The sequence below is a fragment of the Dendrobates tinctorius genome, unplaced genomic scaffold, assembly GCF_039654945.1.
Source record: "Dendrobates tinctorius isolate UK_male_01 unplaced genomic scaffold, ASM3965494v1 ptg000162l, whole genome shotgun sequence".
In the NCBI taxonomy this organism is placed as follows: Eukaryota; Metazoa; Chordata; class Amphibia; order Anura; family Dendrobatidae; genus Dendrobates; species Dendrobates tinctorius.
Genome location: NW_027361829.1, coordinates 12,718,045 through 12,740,623, shown reverse-complemented (window position 1 = coordinate 12,740,623; position 22,579 = coordinate 12,718,045). Strand labels below are relative to the sequence as shown.

At 43.1% G+C, this 22,579-nt stretch overlaps 1 protein-coding gene across 3 annotated transcripts in view; it reads left to right on the top strand.

Annotated features, from left to right (window-relative positions):
* Positions 1–22,579, top strand: part of SACM1L (SAC1 like phosphatidylinositide phosphatase) — a 449,760-nt gene that overhangs the window by 103,738 nt on the left and 323,443 nt on the right. For all 3 annotated transcript variants that reach the window (XM_073549855.1, XM_073549857.1, XM_073549856.1), the window contains one exon: positions 280–354. In XM_073549855.1, the coding sequence (XP_073405956.1) occupies positions 280–354 (75 nt within the window). The remainder of the gene's footprint in view (positions 1–279; positions 355–22,579) is intronic.

Genomic DNA, 22,579 nt, shown 5'->3' with positions numbered 1-22,579 from the left:
CCACTCCTACTGCCGCCAGCTTCTGGAGGAAGCGACCCTGCTTCTTAGGATCTCACTCCACCGTATCCACCCTCTGTAAGCTATATTTGGATTCTAAGATGCACCCCCATTTTCCCACCAAATTGGGGGTATATAAAAATGGGGGTGAGGATTTAAAATTTTGCTACTTCACAGCCCTGGTTATATTTAAGAATGGCAGCTTACAGGATATTTTGGTGGTGGGATTGTAGGATTCCTGCTGTTATACTATTTAAATATAATTTGTATTTTATTTTGCAGCAAAAAAGGACATTCCACCATCAGCTATTACAAGACCTATATGTGGTATTTTGGGTACAGTAAGATTAGTAGCAGGTAAGTAAATTATCCAAGGGGGTGTAGATGGCAAATTAATAAGCAGGGTTCAAGTCTGTGTTTGGGAATTCGTCCCCTCCCCCCCCCCCCGAACATACAAACAGAACAATTGTTTAAAATTGTGTAACACACAAAGTGAAGAAGTACCCTACTGACAATTATGGTGTCTATCTACGACTGGGCTTCATAGGAGATCAATAATTGTAGAGAACACTGCAATATTGTCTTTTACATATTTAATTAGACATTTTATCCTGCAGACACATCTAGAAAATCGTTTACTCTAATTTTTTTTTGGACTATATATGGCACATTTTTTAACAAGAAAAACTCTTGTTAAATGTGTGTGCGTAATATAGTCCAAAGGCAGCTTCCTGTGATGAAAGAATGCTGACACAGCATCCTTTCCCATCACACAGAGAGCTGCTCTCTCTCTCCTCCTTCTCTGTACTGATCTATGTGATCACTGCAAAGCAGGATAGGTAGCCTATTGGCACCTTAACAGAGACTGTACAAGCTGATCAGCTGAAGGACCTTCCACACAAGTAACTCGAGGACCTTTCATGTCATATGACTAATCACATGATGCGTTATGGCTGTTTTCGTTCTGACACTAAGGCTATGTGCACACGTTGCGGATTTTGTTGCGGATTTGCGTTTTTTTTTGTGTGGATTTACATCAAAGCCGCGAAGAGTACCTCAAGCAATGTTAATCAACTGGAATCCATAATTGGTGTGCACATGCTGCAAAAAATTCCTCACTGATTCTCAGCGGTTTTTTTTTCTGCAGCATGTCAATTCTTTTTGCGGATCTGCAGTGTTTCTGCACCCATTGACTTACATTGAGTCAGTCAAATCCGCAGCTAAACCGCAGGTGTAAAATGGTTTGCGGATTAGCTGTGGATTTGCGTACCAAAAACTCTCCTGAAAGGAAGGAGGAAGTGTGTGTGGGCGGACAATATTTGTGGTTGTCTGTGTGTAGCCAGGCATCGTCTGATGGGACTGCTACTCCTCTCTGGCTATGTCTGCTGTTACATATAACAGTGACAGCATGGCATGAGCCAATGATGGGACAGTAGTAGTCCCATCATCCGGCGACTGTTTTCAATTGTAAAAAAAAAAAAAATACAAAACACATTCATACTCGTCAAACACCTAATCCCTGACGCCCTCGATCACCTGCAACAAAAATAAAAACCAACATATACTTACCTTTCCGCCATAGTCCATTTAATAATGAGTGTCCCACGACCCATGACGAATTTGCGTGTAGAACGGTCACATCGGGAGATTTGACCGCACTACACGGCTCCGGTAATACACTGACAGGTGGTGATCCTCCCACAGTGTATCACCGCACCGCCGTCCAAGATCACCAGAGCTAGTGCTGCCCTAAGGCACTACCATTGTGTGAGAATTTTCTCACATAGTGGTGCCTCAAGTGAGAGCACAAACTCTGGTGAACTCTGTGATACACACTGCAGGAGCGATTATCTCCTGTCAGTGTATCACCGTAGCCGTGTAGCGCAATCATATCTCCCGATGTGACTGTTCTACACGTGAGATCGTTGTGGGACCCTCGGTAAATGGACTATGTCGGACAGGGAGTATTTGTGTTGGTTTATTTTATTTTTGTTGCCGGAGATCGAGGGATTCAGGGATTAGGCAATGCCACTTCGGAAGAGCGAGGCTAAGTACTAGAATTGGCGCATTTATAAGATGCGCCATTTCTCGGGCAGCTGAGAGCTGATGCTTTTAGCCTGGGGGGGTGCCAGTATACATGACCCCTTCCCAGGCTATTAATATCAGCCCGCAGCTGTCTGCCTAGCCTTTGCTGGTTTTATTTTTATAGAGGGACCCCATGTCAATTTTTTTCTGGGGTTCCCCTGTAAACTAGCCATTAAAGGCTAAGCAAACATCTGTGAGCTGATATTAATTGCCTGGAAACCTTTATAGCTATTGGCTCCTCCCCAGAATATTAACATCAGACGTCGGCTTTCCCTCTGCTGGTTATGAAAATTACGCAGGAGCCCACCCAATTTAGAACAATTTTTTTTTTTAAATAGATATTTCATTTAACGCAAATTTTGTGTGTTTAACTCTTTATGTACCATTTTATAAATGAGAGTATCTGGATGATGCTGTGTGTATGTATGTATAATTATATTCACTTAAATTTGTTTTGTTTGTAAACATATTTAACCCATTAGTGACAGAGCTATTTTGCAGCTTAATGACCAGGTCAATTTTTACAATTCTGACCACTGTCACTTTATGAGGAACTCTGGAACGCTTTAACGGATCCCGCTGATTCTGAGAATGTTTTTTCGTGACATATTGTACTTCATGTTAGTGGTAAAATTTCTTCAATATGACTTGTTTGTTTATGAAAAAAATGGAAATATGGCGAAAATTTTGAACATTTTGCAATGTTCAAACTTTTTATGCCCTTACATCAGAGAGATATGTCAAACAAATTTCTTAATAAATAACATTTCCCACATGTCTACTTTACATCAGCACATTTTGGAAACACAATTTTTTTTTGTTAGGAAGTTATAAAGGTTAAATGTTGACCAGCGATTTCTCATTTTTACAACAAAATTTACAAAACCAAAAGTAGACCCCCTCAAGGTGCTCAAAACCACATTCAAGAAGTTTATTAACCCTTTACGTGCTTCACAGGAACTAAAGCAATGTGGGAGGAAAAAATTACCATTTTACTTTTTTTTGCAAAAAATTTACTTCAGAACCAATTTTTTTTATTTTCACAAGTGTTAAAAGAGAAAATGAGCCACAAAATTTGTTGTGCAATTTCTCCTGAATACGCAGATACCCCATATGTGGGGGTAAACCACTTTTTCGGCGCACGGCAGAGCTCGCGAAGGAAGGAGCGCCGTTTGACTTTTTCAACACAGAATTGGCCGGAATTGAGATTGGATGCCATGTTCGTTCGGAGAGCCCCTGATGTGCCTAAACAGTGGAAACCCCCCAACAAGTGACCCCATTTTGGAAACTAGACCCCTTAAGGAACTTATCTAGATGTGTGGTGAGCACTTTGAACCTCCAAGTGCGTCACAGAAGTTTATAACGTAGAGCCGTGAAAATAATAAAAAAATCATTTTTTTTTCCACAAAAATGATCTTTTCGCCCCCAAATTTTTATTTTTACAACGGTAAGAGGACAAATTATACCCCCACAGTTGTTGTTCGATTTGTCCTGAGTACGCTGATACCCCATAATTGGGGGTAAATCACTGTTTGGGTGCACGGCAGAGCTTAGAAGGGAAGGAGCACCGTTTGACTTTTTCAATGCAGAATTGGCTGGAATTGAGATTGAATGCCATGTTGCTTTTGGAGAGCCCCTGATGTGCCTAAACAGTGAAAAAAAAACCCCACAAGTGACACCATTTTGGAAACTAGACCCCTTAAGGAACTTATCTAGATGTGTGATGAGCACTTTGAACCCCTAAGTGCTTCACAGAAGTTTATAACACAGAGCTGTGAAAATAAAAAAAAATACTTTTTTCATCAAAAATGATTTTTTAGCCCGCTATTTTCTAATTTCCTAAGGGTAACAGGAGAAATTGGACCACAAAAGTTGTTGTGCAATTTGTCCTGAGTACGGGGCGCATGGGAGAGCTCTGAAGGGAAGGAGCGCTATTATGGAATGCAGACTTTGATGGAATGTTCTGCGGGCATCATGTTGCGTTTGAAGAGCCCCAGATGTGCCTAAACATTATAAACCCCCCATAAGTGACTAGACCCCCCAAGGAGCCATCTAGATGTGTGGTGAGCACTTTGAACCCCTAAGTGCTTCACAGAAGTTTATAACGCAGAGCTGTGAAAATAAAAAAATCTTGTTTTCACAAAAGTGATTTTTTTAGCCCTCAATTTTTTATTTTCCAAAGGGGTAACAGGAGAAATTAGACCCCCAAAGCTGGTTAAATAGTGGAAACCCCTCAATTCTTGCTCCAACCCTAACCCCAACACACCCCTAACCCTTATCCCAATTCTTATCTCAATTCTTATCTCAATTCTTATCTCAATTCTTATCCCAATTCTTATCCCAATTCTTATCCCAATTCTTATCCCAATTCTTATCCCAATTCTTATCCCAATTCTTACCCCAATTCTTACCCAAACCCTAATTCTAGCCCTAACCCTAGCCCTAACCCTAATGGAAAAATGAAAAAAATATTTTCTTTATTTCATTATGTTTGCCTAACTAAGGGGGTGATAAACGGGGGGGGGGGGGGGGTTATTTACTATTTTTTTTATTTTGATCGCTGTGATAGTTTCACAGTGATCAAGATGAAAGAATGGAATCTGCCAGCTGGAGCCTGCAGATTCGTGGCGGGCGCACTTGCACTTGTGCCCGCCATTTTCTTCTGGATCCAAGATGGCGGCGCCAACTGGAGGATGCAGGAGGGATCCAGGACCACCGAGAGGTACCGGGGGGGATCGGGGACCCTATTTCTCTCTCCTCTGATGTGCGATCACATCAGAGGTGAGAGAAATTAAAGGCAAAATCGCGGCTTTTTTTGCGATCGCCGTTATAGGGTTAATAATGGCGATCGCAAAAGCAGGGTCGATAAAAACAGACCCGATTCATGTTCTCCCGGGGCAGCCAAAACCCCGGAGAAAATCCGACGCTGGGGGGCGCTATTTACTTACTCCACACCGCCGTGAATTAATGGCCCTGTGGTTTAAGTACCCTTAACGACAACCGTTAAAAGGCGTATCGGTGGTCTTTTAGGGGTTAAACATTGGTATGTAATGATATTATGGTCTTCAAAGGAGAATGTAGAAGAGGTTGAACAAGGAAATGACATCACAATTCTTTTTTTTTTTTTTTTTTTTTTGTTAAATAATATACACTCACTGGCCACTTTATTAGGTACACCTGTCCAACTGTGTGTTAAGACTTAATTTCTAATCAGCCAATCACATGGCGGCAACTCAGTGCATTTAGGCATGTAGACATGGTCAAGACAATCTCCTGCAGTTCAAACCGAGCATCAGTATGGGGAAGAAAGGTGATTTGAGTGCCTTTGAACGTGGCATGATTGTTGGTGCCAGAAGGGCTGGTCTGAGTATTTCAGAAACTGCTGATCTACTGGGATTTTCACGCACAACCATCTCTAGGGTTTACAGAGAATGGTCCGAAAACGAAAAAAAATCCAGTGAGCGGCAGTTCTGTGGCCGGAAATGCCTTGTTGATGCCAGAGGTCAGAGGAGAATGGGCAGACTGGTTCGAGCTGATAGAAAGGCAACAGTGACTCAAATTGCCACCCGTTACAACCAAGGTAGGCAGAAGAGCATCTCTGAACGCACAGTGCGTCGAACTTTGAGGCAGATGGGCTACAGCAGCAGAAGACCACCCTGGGTACCACTCCTCTCAGCTAAGAACAGGAAACTGAGGCTACAATTTGCACAAGCTCATCGAAATTGGACAGTAGAAGATTGGAAAAACGTTGCCTGGTCTGATGAGTCTCGATTTCTGCTGCGACATTCGGATGGTAGGGTCAGAATTTGGCGTAAACAACATGAAAGCATGGATCCATCCTGCCTTGTATCAACGGTTCAGGCTGGTGGTGGTGGTGTCATGGTGTGGGGAATTTTTTCTTGGCACTCTTTGGGCCCCTTGGTATCAATTGAGCATCGTTGCAACGCCACAGCCTACCTGAGTATTGTTGCTGACCATGTCCATCCCTTTATGACCACAATGTACCCAACATCTGATGGCTACTTTCAGCAGGATAATGCGCCATGTCATAAAGCTCGAATCATCTCAGATTGGTTTCTTGAACATGACAATGAGTTCACTGTACTCAAATGGCCTCCTCAGTCACCAGATCTCAATCCAATAGAGCATCTTTGGGATGTGGTGGAACGGGAGATTCGCATCAGGGATGTGCAGCCGACAAATCTGCGCCAACTGTGTGATGCCATCATGTCAATATGGTCCAAAATCTGAGGAATGCTTCCAGCACCTTGTTGAATCTCTGCCACGAAGAATTGAGGCAGTTCTGAAGGCAAAAGGGGGTCCAACCCGTTACTAGCATGGTGTACCTAATAAAGTGGCCAGTGAGTGTATCTTTTGTTTAGCTTGCAAATCCGCAGACAAATCTGCAGAGATAATCGCATAAAAAAACGCATGGATTTTCAACTGCGGTTTCTGCCAAGAGAGGCAGAATCCACGCAGAAATTTTACAACGGCAAATCCGCAACGTGCGCCCATACCCAAAGTCAGATATGCCGGATCACCAGTGAGGCCGAGTTAAGAGATTACGCCCCCTGGTAATGAGCTCTGAGAAAAGAATGCACACTGGTTGTGAGCAAGTCACTTTTCTTGTTTGTTTACACAAGAAGCAGTATTTTATACCATTTACAGCAATGTAGCGCATGTAGTCCTCTGTTACCCAGGTCATGAAGACCTTTATTTACCATGTACCCAAAACATGTTCTTGCAGACTCTTGAAAACATTGCTTATGATATAAGAAGTATAAAATCTTTGAATCAGAGAACTATAAGGCTACAACAATATAGGAACAAATTCTAGAACCAGGAGGAAAAGCATTCACCCTTCTATATCAATTTCTTCCCCCTTTTGTAAATGGTATAACCTTTTACAACAGGGTCAGTTGGTGTCCACAAAGGCGCTACTGTCTCATGGGTTTAGTACCCATACGGGGGCTTTCTATTTGCTTTGCCCATCTACCCTCAGTGTGGACACTAGCTTCCCTCGTCAGCAATGGTTATCTGGGGGCTGTGATGAGGGCTGCTTCATGCGGACGGGGAGGGCCTGTAGCTATGGAAGGTGGGGTTGTTGCTATAGAGGGCATGTGTAGAGTAGGAGGTTACGACTAGTTCTCATTTCAATGCCATAACACCCCCCCCCTTGGACGTTCTGTTCAGAATATCTAGAAAACCGTGCAAACTAGAGACAGAAAGTAAATTACTTATTGTCATAATTCTGCAGCCCAGATATATACTGAGATTATGTGAAAAGCCCGGACAACCCCTTTAAGTCTTTTCTGCAAAGTCTGGACATAGGCTGTCATAGAATCGCGTTGCATTTGTAGCACCTGTGGAAAGTACAGACCAGTCTTTGGCGCACTACCAAACAGGACTTCAAAAGGAGACAAGCCTGTCTTTCTATTTTTAGTGTGTCTGACTGAAAAGTATGCAAGAACACTAGGAAAGGTCCTTTAGTTACTTGTGTGGAAGGTCCTTTAGTTACTTGTGTGGAAGGTCCTTCAGCTGCTTAGCTTATGTAGCCTCCGTACCGAATAGGAACTGCAATATGTGGTAATGTATAGTGTGTTGCAGAGCTGTGTGTCATATACCTGGGGGTCAGCGGGGGAGGGGGGCGTGGGTGTCACAGATCATACTCACCCGTCCTGGCACTCAATGCAGGCCCCTCGCTTCTCCACTGTCTCCCTTCCTGCCTTCAGTGGTCACGTGGTACCGCTCATTAAACTCATGAATATGCGCATATTCGTGAGTGGTAATGAGCGGTATCACGTGACCGCTGAAGGCAGGAAGGGAGACAGTGGATAAGAGAGGCTGCAGAGTCATTCCAGGATGGGTGAGTATAGCGATATTCACTTGTCCTCGTTCCCACGCTGCTCACCGCCATCTGCTGCTTCCTGTGTCCGTGATGTTTAGCCAGCAGGGGGCGCGGTGACTTGGTTAGTGCGCACCGCGCCCTCTTTTGGCTGAACAGTCACTGACAGAGGACTCGCAGACAGTGGTGAGCAGCGATGGACCCCAGACAGGTGAATATCACAGGTGCCGGGTCCTGAGCAGGAGAGGTGAGTATGGCATTTTTTTATTTTTTTGCAGTGGCATCATATGGGGGCATATTCTATGGAGCAGCATATGGGGGCATATTCCATGGAGCAGCATATGGGGGCATATTCCATGGAGCAGCATATGGGGGCATATTCCATGGAGCAGCATATGGGGGCATATTCCATGGAGCAGCATATGGGGGCATATTCCATGGAGCAGCATATGGGGGCATATTCCATGGAGCAGCATATGGGGGCATATTCCATGGAGCAGCATATGGGGGCATACTCTATGGGGCAGCATATGGGGGCATACTCTATGGGGCAGCATATGGGGGCATATTCTATGGGGCAGCATATGGGGGCATATTCTATGGGGCAGCATATGGGGGCATATTCTATGGGGCAGCATATGGGGGCATATTCTATGGGGCAGCATATGGGGGCATAGTCTATGGGGCAGCATATGGGGCCATAACCTTTATGGAGCATTATAGGGGGCACATTATTCTATGGAGCATCTTATGGGGCCATTAACCTTTGTGCAGCATTATATGGGCTATCATGAACTGTATGGAGCATTATGTGGGGCTCCTGATTCAATATGGATATTCAAAAACATTTAACCTACTGATGTCGCAATTATTTTTATTTTTGAGATTTACCAGTAGCTGCTGCATTTTCCACCCTAAGCTTATACAAGAGTCAATAAGTTTTCCCAGTTTTTGTGGCAAAATTAGGGGGGTCGGCTTATACACGGGTCGGCTTATACAGGAGTATATTCGGTATTTATTTAATGTAGGGAAAGGAAAGAGGGAATAAATATGATTATAAAATTGATTTTTAAAAAAAAAAAAAATAGTATTTTATATATACCCTGGTAAATTTTTTTGTGCTTAGAATTATTAAAATGTATATTAAGGCATCATATACTCAGTATTTAGAGTGAATGCATATTGGATCACTGTTGCATGCTGATAAATTTGATTATTTGCTATGCGACTGAGCCACTAAACTTTAGCTGAGGTCCCTTATAACATATACCGTATTTTTCGGACTACTAGACGCATAGGACCATAAGACGCACCTAGAGGAGGGAATTGGAAAGAAAACCTGAAACAAAAAATGTCAATTCTGTACTTAACCCCTTCATGACCAAGCCTATTTTGACCTTAATGACCAGGCCATTTTTTGCAATTCTGACCAGTGTCCCTTTATGAGGTAATAACTCAGGAACGCTTCAACGGATCCTAGCGATTCTGAGATTGTTTTTTCGTGACATATTGGGCTTCATGTTAGTGGTAAATTTAGGTTGATAATTTTTGCATTTATTTGTCAAAAAATCAGAAATTTGGTGAAAATGTAGAAAATTTTGCAATTTTCAAATTTTGAATTTTTATTCTGTTAAACCAGAGAGTTATGTGACACAAAATAGTTAATAAATAACATTTCTCATATGTCTACTTTACATCAGCACAATTTTGGAAACAAAATATTTTTTTGTTAGGAAGTTATAAGGGTTAAAAGTTGACCAGCGATTTCTCATTTTTACAATAAAATTTACAAAACCATTTTTTTAGGGACCACCTCACATTTGAAGTCACTTTGAGGGGTCTATATGGCAGAAAATACCCAAAAGTTACACCATTCTAAAAACTGCACCCCTCAAGCTACTCAAAACTACATTCAAGAAGATTATTAACCCTTCAGGTGTTTCACAGGAACTAAAGCAATGTGGAAAGAAAAAATGGACATTTTAATTTTTCCAACAAAAATTTTGTTTTAGCATCAATTTTTTCATTTTCACATGGGAAACAGGATAAAATGGATGCTAAAATTTGTTGGGCAATTTCTCCGGAGTACAACGATACCTCATATGTGGTCATAAACCACTGTTTGGGCGCACGGCACGGCTCAGAAGGGAAGGAGCGCCATTTGACTTTTTGAATGGAAAATATGCTGGAATATTTAGCGGTTGCCATGTCGTGTTTGGAGAGCCCCTGTGTGCATAAACATTGGAGCTCCTCCACAAGTGACCCCATTTTGGAAACTAGACCCCCCAAGGAACTTATCTAGATGCATAGTGATCACTTTGAACCCCCAGGTACTTCACAAATTGATCTGTAAAAAAAAAAATACTTTTTTTTCACAAAAATTTTCTTTTAGCTTCAGTTTTTTCATTTTCACATGGGCAACAGGATAAAATGGATCCTAAAATTTGTTGAGCAATTTCTCCTGAGTGCACAGATACCTCATATGTGGTCATAAACCACTGTTTGGGTGCACGGCATGGCCCGGAAGGCAAGGAGCACCATTTGACTTTTTGAATGGAAAATTAGCTCCAATCGTTATCGGACACCATGTCGCATTTGGAGAGCCCCTGTGCACCTAAACATTGGAGCTCCCCCACAAGTGACCCCATTTTGGAAACTAGACCCCCTATGGAACTTATCTAGACGTGTAGGGAGCACTTTGAACCCCCAAGTGCTTCACAAAAGTTTATAACACAGAGCAGTGAAAATAAAAAATATTTTTTTTTCCTCAAAAATGATTTTTAGCACACTATTTTTAATTTTCACAAGGCTAACAGGAGAAATTGGACCACAAATCTTGTTGTCCAGTTTGTCCTGAGTACGCTGGTACCCCATATGTGGGGGGGAACCACTGTTTGGGCACACGGCAGGGCTCAGAAGGGAAGGAGCGCCATTTGACTTTTTGAAATGCAAATTACTTCCAATCGTTAGCGGACACCATGTTGTGTTTGGAGAGCCCCTGTGTGCCTAATCATTGGAGCTCCCCCACAAATGACCCCATTTTGGAAACTAGACCCCCTAAGGAACTTATCTAGATGTGTAGTGAGCACCTTGAACCCTCAAGTGCTTCACAAAAGTTTATGACGCAGAGCCGTGAAAATAAAAAAAAATTTTTTCCCCTCAAAAAATTATTTTTTAGTGCGCAATTTTTTATTTTCACAAGGGTACCAGGATAAATTAGACCCCAAAATTTGTTGTCCAGTTTGTCCTGAGTACGCTGGTACCCCACATGTGGGGGGGAACCACTGTTTGGGCACACGTCGGGGCTCGGAAGGGAAGTAGTGACATTTTGAAATGCTGACTTTGATGGAATGGTCTGCGGGTGTCATGTTACATTTGCAGAGCCCCTGATGTACCTAAACTGTGGAACCCCCCACAAGTGACCCCATTTTGGAGACTAGACCCCCCAAGGAACTTATCTAGATGTGTGGTGAGCACCTTGAACCCCCAAGCGCTTCACAGAAGGTTATATCGCAGAGCCGTGAAAATAAAAAATATTTTTTTTTCCACAAAAAAAAAAGATTTTTAGCCAGCAATTTTTTTTTCACAGGGGTAGCAGGATAAATTGGCCCCAAAAGTTGTTGTCCAGTTTGTCCTGAGTACGCTGATACCTCATATGTGGGTGGGGACCACTGTTTGGGTACACGTCGGGGCTCGGAAGGGAAGTAGTGACATTATGAAATGCTGACTTTGATGGAATGGTCTGCGGGCATCATGTTACATTTGCAGAACCCCTGATGTACCTAAACTGTGGAACCCCCCACAAGTGACCCCATTTTGGAAACTAGACCCCCCCAAGGAACTTATCTAGATGTGTGGTGAGCACCTTGAACCCCCAAGTGCTTCACAGAAGTTTATAACGCAGAGCCGTGAAAATAAAAAATATTTTTTTTTCCTCAAAAAAAATGATTTTTAGCTAGCAATTTTTTTTTTCACAAGGGTAGCAGGATAAATTGGACCCCAAAAGTTGTTGTCCAGTTTGTCCTGAGTACGCTGATACCCCATATGTGGGGGATGACCACTGTTTGGGTACACGTCGGGGCTCGGAAGGGAAGTAGTGACATTATGAAATGCTGACTTTGATGGAATGGTCTGCGGGCATCATGTTACATTTGCAGAACCCCTGATGTACCTAAACTGTGGAACCCCCCCACAAGTGACCCCATTTTGGAAACTAGACCCCCTAAGGAACTTATCTAGATGTGTGGTGAGCACCTTGAACCCCCAAGTGCTTCACAGAAGTTTATAACGCAGAGCCGTGAAAATAAAAAATATTTTTTTTTCCTCAAAAAAAATGATTTTTAGCTAGCAATTTTTTTTTTCACAAGGGTAGCAGGATAAATTGGACCCCAAAAGTTGTTGTCCAGTTTGTCCTGAGTACGCTGATACCCCATATGTGGGGGATGACCACTGTTTGGGTACACGTCGGGGCTCGGAAGGGAAGTAGTGACATTATGAAATGCTGACTTTGATGGAATGGTCTGCGGGCATCATGTTACATTTGCAGAACCCCTGATGTACCTAAACTGTGGAACCCCCCCACAAGTGACCCCATTTTGGAAACTAGACCCCCTAAGGAACTTATCTAGATGTGTGGTGAGCACCTTGAACCCCCAAGTGCTTCACATAAGTTTATAACGCAGAGACGTGAAAATAAAAAATATTTTTTTTTCCTCAAAAAAAATGATTTTTAGCTAGCAATTTTTTTTTCAGAAGGGTAGCAGGATAAATTGGACCCCAAAAGTTGTTGTACAGTTTGTCCTGAGTACGCTGGTGCCCCATATATGGGGGGGAACTATTGTTTGGGCACACGTAAGGGCTCGGAATGGAAGTAGTGGCGTTTTGAAATGCAGACTTTGATGGAATGGTCTGCGGTCGTCATTACGTTTGCAGAGCCCCTGATGTGCCTAAACAATAGAAACCCCCCACAAGTGACCCCATTTTGGAAACTAGACCTCCCAAGTAACTTATCTAGATGCCTGGTGAGCACTTTGGACCCCCAAGTGCTTCACAGAAGTTTATAACGCAGAGACGTGAAAATTAAAAAAAAATTTTTTTCCACAAAAATATTTTTTTAGCCCCCAATTTTTTATTTTCCCAAGGGTACCAGGAGAAATTAGACCCCCAAAGTTGTTGTGCAATTTTTCCTGAGTACGCTGATACCCCATATGTTGGGGTAAACCACTGTTTGGGCACACGTCGGGGCTTGGAAGGGAGGAAGCACCGTTTAACTTTTTGAACGCAAAATTGGCTGGAATCAATGGTTGCACCATGTCGCGTTTGGTGACCCCCTGATGTGCCTAAACATTGGAAACCCCTCAATTCTAACTCCAGCCCTAACCCCAACACACCCCTAACCACAGCCCTAACCCCAACACATCCCTAACCCTAATTCCAACCCTAACCATAACCCTAACCCCAACAGACCCCGAACCCTAATCCCAACCCTAACCATAACCCTAATTCCAACCCTAACCCTAATTCCAACCCTAACCCTAATTCCAACCCTAACCCTCTTTCCAACCCTAACCCTCTTTCCAACCCTAACCCTCTTTCCAACCCTAACCCTCTTTCCAACCCTAACCCTCTTTCCAACCCTAACCCTCTTTCCAACCCTAACCCTCTTTTCAACCCTAACCCTCTTTTCAACCCTAACCCTCTTTTCAACCCTAACCCTCTTTTCAACCCTAACCCTAACCCTCTTTTCAACCCTAACCCTCTTTTCAACCCTAACCCTAACCCTCTTTTCAACCCTAACCCTAACCCTAATGAAAAAAAAAAAAAATAGATTATCTTTATTTTATTAGTTCTGCCTACCTATGGGGGTGATAATCGGGGGGTTTATTTACTTTTTCTTTCATTTTGATCACTGTGAGAGTGATCAAAATGAAAGAATGGAATCTGCAGCCGGCAGATTCGGGCGGGCGCACTGCGCATGCGCCCGCCATTTTCAAAGATGGCGGCGCCCATCATCCGGACCCGAGGGACACCGGGAGGGACGGGGGGACACCGGAGGTACCGGGGGGGTGAGGGGGGGATCGGAGGCTGGCGGGGAGCAGAGGGAATGGGAGGGGGGCAGATGATGACAGCGGCGGCAGATCGCCGCTGTCATTCAGTTGCGGGGGGGCGATCGCCGGTGGGGGGGGGTGGAATCGGTGTCTCCAGCCATGTCCGATGCTACAGCAGCGTCGGACATGGCTGGATTGTAATATTTCATCAATTTTCATTGATGAAATATTACTATCGCTCTGATTGGCTGTTTCACTTTTAACAGCCAATCAGAGCGATCGTAGCCACGTGGGGGCGAAGCCACGCCCCCTGTGGTGAATTACAAAGCCCCCTGTATCTGCGGGTCAGGTGACCTTTCAGTGACCCTGGTCACCCGACCCGCAGGGGGGCTTTGAAGTCATGACGCCACATAGGCGTCACTGGTCAGATTTGAACCAGGTTTCATGACGCCTATGTTGCGTCATTGGTCGTGAAGGGGTTAAAGTGCACCTGTCACCTGTTTTAGCCTCTCTAAGATACGGCCACTGCCTTTCAGGGCTTATCTACAGCATTCTATAATGACCTATGACAATAGGTCATAGTCCCTGTTTAGACTCTTCGGGGTTAAAGTTTGCAACTCATGAATCCAATAGGATTTGTGTTATTTTAAAATCCTGATGCGGTCACCCCCACGTCTAGGGGCTGGGACGTGCTCTATGACTTGTAATTTTAATTGTGAGACACTATGTCCAAACTCGTGGAAATGATGGGGCAGGGGGAGAAGTAGGTTTTTGCACCTGATTGTGGACTTGTGCTTACTTATCCTATCCTTGATGGCCTGAGTTGTTTCGCCCACGTAGAGGAGCCCGCAGGGGCATTTAATGAGATAAGCTACATATCTGGTGTCGCAAGTTGCAAAATCTTTGACAGGGTATTTTTTGCCCGAGTGTGGATGGAAGAATGCATTACCCTTCTGTACATTATTGCACGGATGGACTGAAGACAAAGGGTCAGTGCCTGTTTTTGGAGTTTGTAAAAATCTCTGTATGGAAGTCTTTTCAGTGGGACCTATGTCAGCCCTAATAAGCTAATCGCGTATATTGTTTGGTCGTTTGTAACACGGAAGGAATGGGTTACGAAACTCTGGGATTTCAGGATGAGCCGAAGATAATAAACCCCAATATTTTCTTATTGTCTTGTGTAGAATGTTCACATATGGATGAAAGGTGTGAACAAAAGGTACACTCTCTCTCCTTCACTTGTGTACGCTGTGTCGTTTGTGTGTTTAATGCATCAGCAAAAAATTACAAACTTGGATTGCATCTGTTGGAGCCGTAGTTCACATTTGTCAGGATCAGAGACTATTCCTTGTACTCTTTTAAAGTGTGATTTGGGGATGGCCTTTTTGATGGCAGGTGGGCTTGTACCTGAGACCGAATGTTTAAGTTGGGATCTCTTCTTTCCTCTCTCTCGGTAAATCCTCTTCCACGTGGTGTTCTCCTCCTTTGTTCTAAAAAACGACCCCAGCCGGGATAGTGTGATCCTGTTGCTTGGTCTTAGAGCCTGAAGTTGAAAGTTATGTTGAGGACCTAAAATCAGACCCACTTGTTATAATTATTTCATCTAGAGCCTTGAGTATAGCCGAACATTGTCTGTTACGAAATGTTTGTCTTTTTGTCCTTCATATAATCTCAATACATTTAAGATGGACATGGAGTTGCAGTGATTCTACCGGTCTCTAAGACTCAAAATCTTCTTCGCTAAAAACAATACAGTAGATCCTGCACATCCATCTCCTCGTATTGACCTGTGTCTCATATCTGCAGCTAACCTTGGCCTCTGTCCCAAAAGTCCATTTATTCCCCCACGCAGTTCACACGCATTGGAGACCTTTCTTGATTTTGTTAACACATCGTTTAACTAATTGAAACAAGATATGAATAACCATAAACTCCATTGTCCTTCCAATTTGGACTCATCTGACTTCCAAGCCTTACAGTCACTACAATCTGATAGGAGTATAATCATCACACCCGCTGACAAGTGTGGTGCCATTGTGGTGATGGACAAGTCCAGTTATACGAAGGAGATTTATCGCCATCTCAATGACTCAACGGTTTATACCAAATTAGAGAGGGATCCCAAACCAGCCATTAGAGACCTGATACATGATATCTTAACAAATTTTTGCCACCGTAAAGTAATAGATACCAAGACAGTAGAGTTCTTAACTAAAACAAACCCCATGACTCCTGTGTTTTATACCTTGCCGAAGGTTCATAAAAATTTGGAAAATCCCCCAGGTCGTCCTATAGTGGCGTCCACGGACTCCATTTTGTCCCCATTATTTATCTTTATTGAGAAAATCCTCACACCCTTGATTAAAGATACACCCTCCTTCCTTTTGGACACAGGTGACTTTCTCAAAAAAAAAAAATGGAGAATTGGGTCCTCTACCTTAAGGGGCTATACTTGTTTCCTTTGACGTAAGGGACCTGTATACCTCAATTCCACATGATAGGGGCATACGTTGTGTAGATAACCTACTCACCCGAGCCGACATACATGTGGAAATTGTGGATTTGGTCTTACCATTACTCAATATTGTTCTGACAAGGAACTACTTTATGTTTGAAAACAATTTCTACCTACAAACAAGGGGTACCGCCATGGGATCTAGCATGGCACCTCCCTACGCCAACAGTTGCATGGCTGTTTTTGAGGAGGAAGTGGTTTACACTAATCCACTTTTTCAGACACACTGCTCTGTTATGAATGAGTCACCGGAGGAGGAAAAAACAAAAATACAAGCTAAGTCCAGAAAACCGGAGAGGTTGGTAGCTAGCGGATTGCAGACCCCTGATCTTATTCACAACAACTAACAGTAGCCGTGGGGTGTTCCTACGGTGGTCCTAGACACCTCGTTCACAGCCGGAGAACTAAATAAACCTAAAGAAAGAAAGGCGAAATCTAAACTGCCCCAGAGCAGACCCCAAAGCAATAGACAGCACCCAACATGTATTGACGGTGAAAACAGATGAAAACACAAACACAGACAGAAAGACAGGCTGAGCAAACGATGGGGCCCTCACTAACTAAATAGGACAGGAAAGAAAAGCAACTGTCTGCAATCACGCAAAAACCCTGCCAAAAATAATGTCCAACACGTCTGATAGAAAAGGCCCTGAAGTCACTAGACTTCAAAATCACTATATCAGCACTCAGGTATATTCTGAAAACAGAGCAAAGAGATCAACTGATCAGAGACAAAAATGGAGTTCAGCCAGTCCCAACCAGGGCTGGCTGAACACAAACACTAAGTAAAAAAGACAAAATCTCATGGAACAATAGCAGAGCAAAAACTTAGCTTTAGTAGAGAGGACTAAACTGGAGGCCAGAGCTCAGAGCAGAGAGGATCACCAGCAACCCAGCAGGGCATCGGCGGCTTTATATCCACTCCGAGATTCCGGATGTCCAATCACACTCCACCTGTTCAGATGATAGGTTTTTCCCATCCAAATCAAATTCACTACCTCCTTTCACCAGCAGAGGGAGTTCATCGGACATCAAAGGTGAAGGAGAAAATGAGCTCATAGCACTGCTCCATATGGAAAAGGTACATCGATGATGTATTTTGCATCTGGACAGGTCCTGTTGTGAGTTCATTTTCCCCTTCGTCACTGAGGTCTGGTGAACTCCCTATTCTGGTAAAGGAAAGTAATGAGCCTGATTATCAGGCACCTGAGCCTAATGAGGATGACTGGCTGAGTGGAGTCACGGACTGGATATAAGGCTGCCGAAGCCCTTCTGCCCTGCGGGTGATTTCTCTGTGGACTTCTAGGACACCAGTCTGATTCCTGCTCCTCTAAAGCTAAGTTTTCTGCTTTGCCTGTTAGCATTTGTGTTTGTTTTTGTTTTCCTTGCTTTTCTGGATTCTGCCATTCCCTGCTGGGGTGAGCTGAATCTCCTTTTGCCGGTTGCTCTGTCTTCAGAATATTCCTGAGTACTGACATAGCATTTTGAAGCCTAGCGTCTTCAGGGCCTTTTTCACTGTCAGTCTGTTGGCTCTTATTTTCATAGGGTTTTTCACGGATTGCAGACAGCAGCCTTCCTGTCCTTTCCTACCTAGTTAGCTTGGGGCCCCGTCTTTGCTCAGTCTATCTTTCTGTCTGTGTTAGTGTTTTCATCTTGCTTCACCGTCATATGTTGGGGGCTGCCTATTGCTTTGGGGTCTGCTCTGGGGCAGTTTAGATTTCCCCTTTCTTTCTTTAGGCCTATTTAATTCTCCGGCTGTGATCGAGGGGTCTAGGGCATCGTAGGAACCCCCCACGGCTACTGTTAGTTGTTGTGGATAGGATCAGGGGTCTGCAATCCGATAGCTGCCAACCTCTCTGGTTTTCTGGACTTAGCTAGCATTTCTGTTTTTGCCCCCTACGGTGACTCAATCATAACAGGGTCCCCAAGAGACCTTAACCACCTTATTTGATACTCTTAACACTACCTCGGCATGTCTTTCCTTCACTATTACCAGTAGCGTAAAATGTGTCAGCTTCCCGGACACGATGGTCATAAAAGATGACAAGGGTAAGCTTAGTACCGACCTGTATACCAAGACCACGGATCGTAACAGCCTTTTGCATTTTACCAGTTTACATCCACCTGCCATCAAAAGGCCATCCCCAAATCACACTTCAAAAGAGTACAAAGAATAGTCTCTGAGAAATGTGAATTACAGCTCAAACAGATGCAATTCAAGTTTGTAGAACGTGGTTACCCCCATACAATTTTAGCTGATGCATTAACCCCTTTCCTACAATGGGCGTAATATTCTGTCCATGTGACCTGGGACCTAATTCCCATGGACGGAATATTACGTCATAGCGATCAGCGGCGCCCACGTGGTGAACGCCGCTGATCGCGGCCGGGTGTCAATGTGTCGGGCGGTCACGGACCGCCCCCAACACGCTAACCCCTGGCACACCACGATCAAACACGATCGCGGTATACCGGGGGTTAAACGGAAGCATCGGCAGGGAGGTGGGCTCCCTCCGTGCTTCCCTGAGCCCCCCCACAGCAGCGCAATATGCAGCGCTGCTGCGGGGGGCTCCTTCCCTGCAGGTCCCCGGATCCAATATGGCGACGGGGACCTTCGGGGGCCTGCAAGGAGCTGGCTTCCTCATGCCTGCAAAGCGCAGGCAAGGAGGAAGCCTTCTGCACTGCCTGTGACAGATTGCTGATCTGTCACAGTGATCTGTGATGTGACAGATCAGCGATCCGTCACAGGACAGTGATGTCCCAGCTGGGACAATGTAATAAAGTTAAAAAAAAAAAAAAAAAAAAAGTGTAAAAATAATTTAAAAAAAAATCGCTAAATTAAAAAAAAAAATATATATTCCCTAATTCATTTTTTGGAAATAAAAAAAAAACAATATAAGTACACATATTTGGTATCACCGTGTCCGTAATGACCCGCCCTATAAAACTGTCCCATTAGTTAACCTCTTTAGCGAACCCCTTAAAAAATAAAAATAAAAAACGAAGCAAAAAATAGTGATTATCATACCGCCAAACAAAATGTGCAATAACGCGCGATCAAAAAGACGCATATAAATATCCATAGTACCGCTGAAACCGTCATCTTGTCCCGCAAAAAACGAGCCACCACACAGCATCATCAGTGAAAAAATAAAGTTATAGCTCGCAGAATAAAGCGATGCAAAAATAATTATTTTTTATATAAAATTGTTTTCATTGCATAGAAGCGCTAAAACATAAAAAAAGACATAAATTAGGTATCGCTGTAACCGTACTGACCCGAAGAATAAAACTGCTTTATAAATTTTACCACACGCGGAACGGTGTAAACGCACCCCCCAAAAGAAATTCATGAAACGCTGGTTTTTGTTCATTCTGCGTCCCAAAAATTGGAATAAAAAGCGATCAAAAGATGTCACGTGCCCGAAAATGATACCAGTAAAAACGTCAACTCGTCCCGCAAAAAATACGACTTCACATGACTCAGTGGGTCAAAATATGGAAAAATTATAGCTCTCAATATGTGGTGATCAAAAAACTATTTTTACAATAAAAAGCGTCTTTTAGCGTGTGACAGCTGCCAAACATAAAAACCTGCCATAAATAGTAAATCAAACCCCCCATTATCACCCCCTTAGTTAGGGAAAAATAATAAAATTTAAAAAATGTATTTCCATTTTCCCCATTAGGGTTAGGGCTAGGGTTAGGGCTGAGATTAGGGTTAGGGGTGTGTTGGGGTTAGGGTTGGAGTTAGAATTGGGGGGTTTCCACTGTTTGGGCACATCACATGCTCTCCAAACGCAACATGGCATCTGATCTCAATTCCAGCCAATTCTGCGTTGAAAAAGTCAAATGGTGCTCCTTCCCTTCCAAGCTCTGCCATGCGCCCAAACAGTGTTTTACCCCCATATATGGGGTATCCGCGTACTCAGGACAAATTGCAAAACAACTTTTGCTGTCCAATTTCTCCTGTTACCTTTAGGAAAATAAAAATTTGGGGGCAAAAATATAATTTTTGTGGAAAAAAATATGATTTTTTTTTATTTTCACGCCAGGGCGTTATAAACTTTTGTGAAACACTTGGGTGTTCAAAGTGTTCACCACACATCTATCTAAGTTCCTTAGGGGGTCTAGTTTCCAAAATGGTGTCATTTGTGGGGGTTTCCACTGTTTAGGTACATCAGGGGCTCTCCAAAGGCAACATAACACCCGCAGACCATTCCATCAAAGTCTGCATTCCAAAACGTCACTACTTCCCTTCCGAGCCCTGACATGTGCCCATACAGTAGTTTTCTCCCACATATGAGGTATCAGCGTACTCAGGACAAATTGGACAACAACTTTTGGGGTCCAATTTCTCCTGGTACCCTTGGGAAAATAAAATTGGGGACTAAATGATCATGTTTGTGGAAAAAATAAGATTTTTTTTATTTTCACGCCCGGGCATTATAAACTTCTGTGAAGCACTGGGGCTTCAAAGTGCTCACCACACATAAGATAAGATGGTGTCATTTGTGACGGGTTTCCGCTGTTTTGGTACATCAGGGGCTTTCCAAACGCGACATGGTGTCCGATCTCAATTCCAGCCAAAAACGTCAAATGGCGCTGCTTCCCTTCCGAGCTCTGCCATGCGCCCAAATAGTCGTTTACACCCACATATGGGGTATCAGCGTACCAGGAAAAATTGCACAATAACTTTTGGGGTCCTGTTACCCTTGGAAAAATAAGAATTGAGGGTGAAAAGATCATTTTTGTGGAAAAAATGATTTTTTTTAATTGTACAGCTGTACGTTATAAACTTCTGTGAAGCCCTTGGGGGTTCAAAGTTCTCACCACATATCTAGATAAGTTCCTTGGGGGGTCTAGTTTCCAAAATGGGGTCACTTGTGGGGTTTTTTCCCTGTTTAGATACATCAGGGGCTCTCCAAACGTGACATGGCATCCGATCTGAATTCCAGCCAATTTTGCATTGAAAAAATCAAACGGCGCTCCTTCCCTTCTGAGCTCTGCCATGCACGGAAACAGTGGTTCCCCCCCACATATCAGGTATCAGTGTACTAAGGACAAATTGCACGATAACTTTTGCAGTCCAATTTCTCCTGTTACCCTTGGTAAAATAAAAAAAATTGAACCTGAAGTGTTTTTTTTTTTGTGAAATAAAGTTAAATGTTCATTTTTTTTTTTTTTTAAATATTCAAAAAATTCCTGTGACGCACCTGAAGGGTTAATAAACTTCTTGAATGTGGTTTTGAGCACCTTAAGGGGTGTAGTTTTTAGAATGGTGTCACTTTTGGGTATTTTCTATCATATAGACCCCTCAAAGAGGCTTCAAATGTGATGTGGTCCGTTAAAATAAAATGGTGTTGTAAAAATGAGAACTCGCTGGTCAACTTTTAACCCTTATAACTTCCTAACAAAAAAAAATTTTGGTTCCAAAATTGTGCTGATGTAAAGTAAACATGTGGGAAATGTTACTTATTAAGTTTTTTGTGTGCTGTATCTCTGTGATTTAAGGGCATAAAAAGTTGAAAAATTGCGAAATTTAAAAATTTTCGCCAAATTTCCGTTTTTTTCACAAATAAACACAAGTTATTTGAATGAAATTTTACCACTAACATGAAGTACAATATGTCACGAGAAAACAATGTCAGAATCACCGAGCTCCATGGAAGCGTTTCAGAGTTATTATCTCATAAAGGGACAGTGGTCAGAATTGTAAAAATTGGCCCGGGAGTTAACGTGCAAACCACCCTTGGTAGTGAAGGGGTTAAACACACAAATGACACAGCGTACACAAGTGAAGGAGAGAGTACCTTTTGTTCACGCCTATCACCCATATGTGAATATTCTACACTAGACAATAAGAAAATATTGGGGTTTAAATATCTTCGGCTCATCCTGAAATCCCAGAGTTTCGTAACCCATTCCTTCTGTGTTACAAAATACCAAGCAATATACGTGATTCGCTTATTAGGGCCGACATAGGTCCCACTAAAAAGACTTCCATACAGAGATTTTTACAAACTCCAAAAACAGGCACTGACCCTTGTCTTCAGTGCCATCAGTGCAATAATGTACAGAAGGGTAATG